This window comes from Podarcis filfolensis (genome assembly GCF_964270895.1).
Source record: "Podarcis filfolensis genome assembly, chromosome: 5".
NCBI classification, from domain to species: Eukaryota; Metazoa; Chordata; class Lepidosauria; order Squamata; family Lacertidae; genus Podarcis; species Podarcis filfolensis.
Genome location: NC_139608.1, coordinates 7177236 through 7186544, shown reverse-complemented (window position 1 = coordinate 7186544; position 9309 = coordinate 7177236). Strand labels below are relative to the sequence as shown.

At 51.0% G+C, this 9309-nt stretch overlaps 1 protein-coding gene across 36 annotated transcripts in view; it reads right to left on the bottom strand.

The window, feature by feature from the left end:
- Positions 1 to 1492: 1492 nt before the first annotated feature.
- Positions 1493 to 9309, bottom strand: part of EIF4G1 (eukaryotic translation initiation factor 4 gamma 1) — a 75760-nt gene continuing 67943 nt past the window's right edge. For all 36 annotated transcript variants that reach the window (XM_083612651.1, XM_083612644.1, XM_083612648.1 and 33 more), the window contains 10 exons: positions 7956 to 8221; positions 7732 to 7847; positions 6663 to 6835; positions 6403 to 6528; positions 6233 to 6314; positions 5041 to 5139; positions 4742 to 4876; positions 3572 to 3653; positions 2687 to 2827; positions 1493 to 1961 (listed from right to left, as the gene is read on the bottom strand). In XM_083612651.1, the coding sequence (XP_083468777.1) occupies positions 1780 to 1961; positions 2687 to 2827; positions 3572 to 3653; positions 4742 to 4876; positions 5041 to 5139; positions 6233 to 6314; positions 6403 to 6528; positions 6663 to 6835; positions 7732 to 7847; positions 7956 to 8221 (1402 nt within the window). In that variant the 3' untranslated portion in view covers positions 1493 to 1779. The remainder of the gene's footprint in view (positions 1962 to 2686; positions 2828 to 3571; positions 3654 to 4741; positions 4877 to 5040; positions 5140 to 6232; positions 6315 to 6402; positions 6529 to 6662; positions 6836 to 7731; positions 7848 to 7955; positions 8222 to 9309) is intronic.

Genomic DNA, 9309 nt, shown 5'->3' with positions numbered 1-9309 from the left:
CTGAGAGACTTCAAAGAAGTGTGACTGGCCCAAGGTCACCCAGCAGCTGCATGTGGAGGAGCGGAGACGCGAACCCGGTTCCCCAGATTACAAGACTACCGCTCTTAACCACTACACCACACTGGCAGATAAATGTATTCAGCTGTTAAAGGCTCCCAACTCCCATCAGCCCAGACAGATTGACCAATGATTAGGAGTTGTAGTCCAACATTTTCGGGGAGAGGGGGACACAGGTGTATTTTGTGCAGGCTCTCCAGGGCCTCAGACTGCCTTTTGTCCCCTCTCCTCCTCCAACTCAAATTTCCTGCATTTTACAAAGCCCGCAAGGCAACAAACCCTAGAGAGCCTGCTTGCACACTTCACCCAAAGCTCACTCCATTTGCACTAGCCCATCACCAGTGTGTGAAACACCCTCTCCTCACAATAACCTCTCCCCCCCCCTATCCCCAGAGCAAGTGTTTTCTGCTAAGGAAACCTCCCTGCCCCTTTTCCACAGGGCCAGGTAGGAGCAGGCGCACAGGAACCCTGGGTTCTCTCACTCTCCCGACAAGACCTGCCGAGGCGGGAGGCAGCGACGCGACAGCAGGCAACACGTCACCTTTTTTAAGCAATGTTCTTTTTTTTATTTCCAGTTTACGGTGAAAAGATGCTTTTTTGAATCTTCAATTAAATACTCCATAAAGAAAAAAAGAAAAAAGAAAAGAAAAAAGTATTTACAAATTCATGTGACCGATAATTCCGAATCCTCGTTTCATTTTCGCTTTCGCGTTTTCGTTTTTTTGTTTTGTTTTCTTTCTTGCTCTCTCTCAATCACAAGAGCAGCTCCTTCTAACCATCCATCGCAGGCGAAGCAGGTCGCAAAACCGTGGCCTCAGTGTGGGCGTGGGGGGGGAGGGGACGTGGGAGGGCCCTCCCAAAGAAGGACCTCCCCCCACCTCAAAACTGAAGAGCTGCAAACACACCACCCACCCCCATATTATTCCCTCTGCCAGCAACTCTCCAGCAGCTCCCAAGCAAGGCGGATGTTTGAAATGATTCCCCCCCCCCTTTATTTTAAAAAAGCAACAACATCCGTCAAGAGGCTTTTGTGTTAATTCCAGGCGGTGATCCGAGGGTGCGAGGGGGGGGCAGTGGGATGGGGGGGGATGGGAACAGGAGGGCAAAGTTTGCGGACAGCAGAGTCCTATCCTCTCAAACCTCAAAAGATTTAATAAGTCTATATTTATATTTTATATATATATTTATATAATCTCTCTATATTTCAGCAATAACTGGGGAGGAGGAGGAGGAGGAGGAAGGGGAGATGGGAGGGGGGGAGCAGCAGAGGCATCAGGCTCTCCCAACCCCCAACCCCTTTCCACAGACATGTGTTTCGGGTGCTTCGCACCTGCCAAAGATTCGAGGGGGGGCCCCCCGCTCATTAAAATCATCATCCAGGTGCGTCCCGGGGCAATTGGCCTCGAGAGCTGAGCGGAGCAGCAACACTTACCGCCTCCTTCAGCATCAATTTATTATCGTCAGACACAAACCAATACAGGCTGTTAAAACAGAAACAAAAGAACAAAAAAAAATCCCAACCAAAAAAAAAAAAAATAATAAGGGGGGGAAAAAGAAGTCCTGTGTGGGAGGAAGGTACGGAGAGCGGCGCCCAGTTCCTGTGTATCCTTAACCCACCACACTGCCACCCCCACGGGAGTCCAAGGCTCTGAGGAGGGGTCAGAGCAGGCAGGCAGGCAGGCTCCGTCCGTCCATCCGCCCCACCTCCCACAATGTGGGTGCTCAGTTGTTGTCAGACTCGTCCTCCGCTTCGCGCAGCCAAGTGTAGAAGGCTGTAACGGACTTGAGCGCGACTCCCTTCCCTTGCTGTTCGGCCGGGTCTTTGCTCGACTCCCACTTGTAGAAGGCTTCCTCTTTAATCACGTCCTCATCGTACAAGGCATCAAAGAACATTCGGAGCAGATCTGGAAGCGGCAGGAGAGAGGGTGGGGGAAGGAGAGTCAAATAACGCAGGGGGGGAAATGCCGGTTGCCAGTCGACTCGACTCGCCCCTCTGGATGCTTGGAAGAAGGGTCTTACGACCAACATCATATCATTGATTCCTCTCTACTCCTACAGGCAGGATCTATCCAGGAGGCACAAGGAAGCACTCTTTCACCAGCCCCCCATCTCGCTGCTCCTCAAACTTGGGTCTCCACCCTCTTTTTAAATCAATCCCATAGAGGGAGTGAATGTCAGAGTTTAACTGTGCTCTGTGTGACAAAGTACTTTTGTCTATCCCGAATCTTTCCATATTTATCTTTCTCAGATAACTGTGAATATTACACCTCTGTCATGTTGTCATCCCCCACCCCCACTTATTTGCCATTTTCCTGAACTGAAAAGCCCCAAATGTTACAATTTTTGCTCAAAGGGGGGGTTCCTTCAGCCATTTTGACTGCGCTTTCCCTGAACCTATTGCACCTCTGCCTCTCTTGATTTTACAGCAGTGTTTCCCAAACTTGGGTCTCCAGCTGTTTTCCGACTACAACTCCATAGCTAGCAGGACTAGTGGTCATGGAAGATGGGAATTGCAGTCCAAAACAGCTGGAGACCCAAATTTGGGAAACACTGATTTACAGGCAGCTCATCTCTATTGCGGCTTGGGCATACAAGGCTAGGAGGTCGCCTTCCCAGGCAAAACACTCACTTGCTGGCTGGTCCAGCTTTACCACAAGGGCCTGTAAAGCATAGAGGGCCTGCAGCTCCTTATTCTCATCGCTCAGGTATTTCTGCAGCAGCTTGGCTCGGCTCTTGATCACGGGACTGTCCATCCGGTAAGGATTCTCGACTGTAGGCAGGAAGAGGGGAGGGGGGTAGGGAAGAAGGATGTAAAGAGTTAAGGATGTTGTGCAAAGACTCACTGCACCCCTAATACAGCCAATAACAGCCTCCTGGTCCCCTGCCTGTTGCCTCATCCGAATCCTAGAGGGTAGTTTACTCCAAGGTGAGTTGGCTTCTGCCACAGGTCCCATTCCTCAGCAGGCATCCCAGTGGCGGCTACCAAGCTCCCCCAAATAAGGAAATGGAAGGAAGATTGAATACCTGCCCTTAATCCTAAAGCCTCAGGGTGGATTACAACAAGGTAAGTAAAACAGATTAAATCCCAAATAAACCAGACTGGGAGTGGAGGAGTCTATAAAAACAGACAAACCACCAGGCCTGAATGTAATAAACAATGCTCCTATTTATCCACTGTAATCAACTAATGAGAGCTAGAAAGCTGAACACCGCCCACCACACATAGCCTGCTCCATTTGACAGGTTGTTTTCACCTCATTTTTGTGTTTCCACACAGGTGTCACAAACGAGTTCACAGAGAAGCCTTGCAATGTTGTGGGGCTGTTTTTTTGGTTTGGCAGGTCACTTACAATGGTGGGCCATAGGCATTCTTAGGCTCTGCTCTCATCTGAGACATCAGCCCCCAGAAGCAGCTCACAGGAGAGACACCCACTTCTCACTAAACCGCCACACAAATACGTAGCCCCCACCCCCACCCTGGTCCCTGCCACTCCAGGCTTGCACCAATGCTTACAGACAACAGCGGAATGGCATGCCGACGTCATCAGGGCTCTGACAAACATATTGGATGAGACTTGCTGCTCACTCAGGTTTGCCTGGTGGGAAAAAAGAGGCCAAGGATCAGAGGTTGGAAGCCCTTGCAGTTGCCAACCTAAGTATCTGGGAATCCACTTAAAAAACACCCATACCAACCACACACAGAGACAGAACTCCATCTGCAGATTTTCTCTCCTGATTGAAGCTGCTCCTTCTATGTGCCAGCAAGGGAGCCAAACCCACAAAGGCCTGCCAGTTTAGCAATATACCCAGATTTCCCCAACCACCATCTAATCAATAAAGGGGGACGGGGAGGCAGCAATCCCATTCTCCAAGCTGGAGAAGGAAAAGGGGCAAAGCTTCCTAAGAATATAAAACGGTGTGCTTCACAGAGCGTCTGATGGATGCTCAGTCCAAAGCAGCTGTTGTCAAGTCCCAAGTGGAATGGACTTTTATGACTGTGGGGCACAACTCTCCAGACAAGTCAGGAGTAGCTTGGCAGCAAGACTCCCAATTCAGGAAGCTGCAACTTCCAGTGTGGCGGAGCAGCTAGTGTGTCGGACTAAGGGGCTGAGAGACCAGGGTTCAAATCTCCACTTGGCCATAAAGCTCACTGGGGGGCCTGAGGCCAACCACTGCCTCTCAGCCTAACCCACCTCACAGGGTTGTTGTGGGGATTAAATGGGGGGGCACCTTGAGCTCCTTGTGAGAAAAAAGTGGGATATAAAATGCAATAAAAGTGGGGGTGGGGGATGGGAATCTACTTGGCAGGCCTCTTTTCTCCAGGGATTCTTTATAAGAACCTAAGAAGAGTCTGGCCCATCTAGTCAAACATCCTTTCCTCAACATAGCCAATCAGGCGCCCGTGGGAAGCCCAGAAACAGGACCTGACAGCAACAGCACTCTCCCCAATAACTGACATGCAGAGGCATACTGCCTGCAACAGAAGAGGGAGACCACAGCCACTGTGGTTAGGAGATGCCAATAGCCTTGTGCACCATGGATTTGTCTGGGCCCTTTTCCAAACCGTCCAAGCTGCTGAAAGAACTTGCCCCTCCAATTGTCTCCTCCTCCTCCTTCTCCTGGTACCTCCCAGGCCCACCTCCCATGCTCTTCTGCACAGCAGCACTTGCCCTTCCCGACTCACCTCAATCCAGTCATATATTCTTTGGTTATTTGCATTTTCTTTCAATAATTTGTCTAGCTGCTTGCACAGCTCTTCTGACGTGAGCTCCTTGCGGCTGGGTGCGTCAGAGTTGTCACCCATTGTGTACTCCACTTTCTGAACAGCAGGAGAGAAACGGGGAGGCGAGAGTCAGGGCCAGAGGCAACGGCAAAAGCAGGCATCCCGCTGCCTCTGCGGAGGATGCTTTGTGGGGCCAAACTGAAGTCCCTTCCGGCTCCAGGAGCTGCCCCAACCTCCCCCACAAAGCTCATTGTGCTCACCTGCTCTGTGATGAACTTATTGACATCCTGGTCCTCGGGCAGGAATTCCTTCCAGCTAAGGCCACCTTCTCTCCACAGGGTCCCTGCCTTCTTGTGGCTCTGCAGGGGAACAGAGACCACCTTAGGAACATTTCATCCAGGACACTCGCAAGCCCGGCTTCACCACTACGTCCACCCTCAATAGGTAGCTATTATTTATTAAATTTGTATACCGCCCTATACCTGCAGGTGCCTGGGTGGTTACAACATAAAATCACAATATAAAAACACAAAACAAGAAGAACCCCTCCACCTTGTGCTTGCCATACATGGTTTTTTTAGATGCAAAATTATAACAATACAAGTGCGCCTCCAGGGGTGAAACTAATCTGCTCCGTTAGCAGCACCGAAGTGACCTCCTCAGGGCGCAAGCCTGGGCAATGTGCATGGAGGTTCTGGCAAGACCCCCAGTCTCAGCCTCAAGCAAGTAAGAAACCACTAATTAACACATTCCTTCCAAAAGGCTGATTCAGCAATTCAATAGACATGCCAATGAACAGGAAGGAACTAATTAAAGGGGTAAAAGTTACTTAAAACAAGCACAGCCAAAGGAGGAGGGCTAGATGCTGCTTTGTGGTGCCTCTTATCTAAAGTCATCCTGGATCTTTTCTTTTTTTTAATTTTGAAATGTTTGTTGATGTTGGAACTCTAATTGCAATTAACTACTTGATTCCCACAAACCTTTGAATTTGTTTTTTTGTGTGTGTGATAGCAAACCACTCCTTGTGGGTGGCAATTTTTTGGACCTAAAAAATACATGATGTGCAAGTTTTCTTCTGGCCACATTTGGAAGCAAGTGTGAAGAGGAGAGGAAACAGAGGAGGCAAATTCCCTTAGCTCCGGCAGACCAGTCGCCTGCTTTTTGCTTGGCTGAGAGGCAAAGTGTCTCCATCACTCCGTTCCAGAGCAGAGAGACCCACGGAATTTCTGCATCTTTGCCTTCGAGGCGACAGGAGCCAATTGCTCCAGTCCACAGCTGAGCTCCCCTGATCAGGGTGGGAGGCGGAATTAGCTTGTTTTTCCGTAAACAAGCAGAGGAAAACAAGCATAGAAAGGCACCGATAACATTTTATGGCTGCTCACCAATCACAACATGCACTCTCCCGGGGACCAACGGACAAGGTTAACCAGGGCGTGAAGGAGAGCAACTTACCATCCCTTTGCAAAGCAGGCCCAGGATCTCCAGCAGCAGAGTCGTGGCCTTGCCAATAGGAACCAAAGGCTTGGCAATCTCCCTGAAAAGACCACAGGAAGGTCATTCACTGGGGGGGGGGGGGAGAGAGGAAAGCCCATGGGGAGGGAAGGAAAGAGGTTCCAGCTCACCTGAACAGCTCCTCCATGGGGATGCCACCTTCTCTCAGAATGGGAGTTATGATCTCCGCCAGGTACAGCCATATGTGCGGGATATCAATCTCCATGTCTTCACCAATCTCCAGGATCTCATGCAGCCTAGGGGTAGAAAAGGAAGGGAGAGGGCAGTCAGTGTGTGCAAAGGACCGAGACTGGATAGTGCAGCTGTCAGAGACCACCTTTGTGTTGTGCATGCCCCCCCCCAAAAAAAATTCATAGTGGGGCTCCATTACCCTTTGTAGTACTGTTCCTTGGAGAGGATGCCTCCTTTGACCAAGTGGTAGAGCAGCAGCCCCATGTGCTCGCGGGCAATCGTGCTCCGCTCCAGCGTGGACTCGATTCCGTTCCGCACAAAGATGTAGAGCTGGGAGGGGCAGTTCAGTTCCTGGACACACTGCTGAGCCTCCTGCAAGAAGCGGGCAGAGAAGGGGGAGAGCTTAGCGCAAACATCTCATAGCAAAGGCTGCACCTTGGGCTGGTGAGATCTGGCCCAAGCCCACCCTGTTGCAGGGAGGAATCCAAGGACCTGTTAGAGAGTTTCAGCTCGTGCAATATTTCAGGGCAACAACCCAAAACGGGAGCCGCTCTCCTTAAGAGAATGTCATGCAGAATACTGCTCCTTTGATTTAAGCACGTGCTTGTTGCAGTGATATATTGTTACGCCCTTAGCTCTCCCTCTCCATCTGCCCTAACTTTACCGGTGGGCTATGTTGGACTAGTAAAACGCCCTCGGCCTATGATAGCTCAGTGAGCTTCATGATAAGCAGCAATTTCAACCCAAGCTTCCCTTGGTCCAAGACTGACCCCCTCCAATGAACCAATCCCTTAACTTGTGAATCTGAACAGGTCCTTCCAGGGGCCTCTCTGTTAACAGGAGGCATCAATGCAGCCTGTTAGACCCAGCGGACGGTGCTCAGCATTCCCCTCCGCCATGGCTGTGCATCCATGTTGCCCTCCAAGCATCAATGAACCACTGGTAAGCTTCCAGGAGTTCAAGGGGGGTGGGTCACAGAAGCAGTTTTGGAATTGAAAAGGCAAATGATTTGCCACCTGAAAGTTCTTTAATCTGCTATGCTTCCTATCTAAGAAAATTGCTCAATATGCAAGACTCTTAGCAGCTGAGCAGGGATTCCAACCTGCTCTTCAGAATCCTCCCCCCCCCCCCAATCCTAGTGCCAAACCACGAACCCGTATTTATCTACTGCCCTCTCATAAAATATCAAGTATAATATCCATGTCCTGCGTCCTATTCCGCAGTTTCCATTAAATGCCCTGCTCCTGCCGCTTCTCTGCAGCACAAACCTTCATGTCGTTGATGTGCAGGTATTCCTCAATGATGGCCTTGGCTTTCTTCTCCAGCTCCTCCTCGGACAAGGCAGGCTTGGCGGGAGGCTCAGGGGCCACTGGCTCACGCTTTGCTGCAGAGACGGAGGGAGCGAGAGGTCAGCACTGGTCCTGGACCAAATGGGAAAGTGGCGGGGGGAGGCCACCGCCCACTCAACCCCGCACACCCTCCCACCACTCACCAGGTTCCCTGCTTCGGTCCCGCTCCTCGGTCATGCTGGCCACTTTGCGCACTGTCTCGAGGACCCCTTGCCGCTCTCGTTCTCGCTCCCGGCTCCTGTCATCCATCTCCTTGCTGAAGCTACGCTTGGTGACAGGGGTCCTGTTCCGGTCCGACCGCTCCGGCCTCTCTGACCGCTCGAGGCGATCGCCCCTCTCTGGCCGCTCACGCTCCAAGCGGTCCCCTCGTTCGCCGCCCTTTTCTGAGCGGTCGCGGCTACTGCTGCTTCTGCAAGGAGACCACACAAGAGTTCAGGTGAAACTGCACTGAATGCCAGACAAACACTTGCCAGGCGGCTGGGGTCTCACTCAGGACCAGCACAGAAGGAAAAACAGAAAGATGGGAAGGGAAGAAAAGGGCAAAGTTCTATAATACCCTTCCTCAACCCGGTGCCCTCCTGATGTAGTGGATTAAAAGTTCCCACTAGCACAGCTGGAAATTGCAGATTGTAGCAGCTGGAGGGCAGCAGGTTAGGGAAGGCTGCCCTATGCTGACTATTCGTCTAATCCAGCCTGGTTCTGCCTACTCAAGAGGTCTTAGGTAGAGGCTCTTGCCAGGCCTATGATTCTCTGGAAACCAAGCCTGATGAGGAATGGATGAAGGAGCTGGCCATGCTTATCCTGGAAAAGAGGAGACTGGGAGGAGATACGATATCAGGTATCTCAAGGGCTGTCACATGGAAGAGGGAACAAGCTTGTTTTCTCTTGCTCCGGAGGGCAGGACTCGCACCAATGGTTTCAAGTTACAAGAAAGGAGATTCCGACTGAACATCAGGAGAAAGTTTCTGACAGTAAGAGCTGTTGAACTCTTACTGGACCCCCTTGGGAGGCTGTGGATCTCCTTCCTTGGAGGTTTTTAAGCAGAGGTTGGATGGCCATTTGTCATGACTGCTTTAGTTGAGATTTCTGCCTTGCCGGGGTTGGATTAGATGACTATTGGGGTCCCTCCCAACTCTATGATTCTTTAACCGGAGATGGGCAGGGTTGAGCCTGTGACCCTCTGTTTGGAGAGCACTCTAGCAGATTTATGGTCCTTCCCATAATGCCATCAATGTGTCCCAAGACTACAAAAACAAAGGAAGGATGGGGAGTCTGTGGCCCTTCAGGCATTGTTGGGCTACAACTCCCATCATCCCTGACCACTGGCACTGCTGGCGGCAGAGGGTGATGAAGCAAGTGGCACAGAGGCTGGAAGGTTGCAGGAAGAAACCCCCACATCGATTTCTATCTTGCTTCCCTGCATTCTCCCCGGATGCTCAAGTGTCCCATGCAGTTCCAAATTACATAAAATGGGGAGGCAGGAGGGAAAGTCAGGAT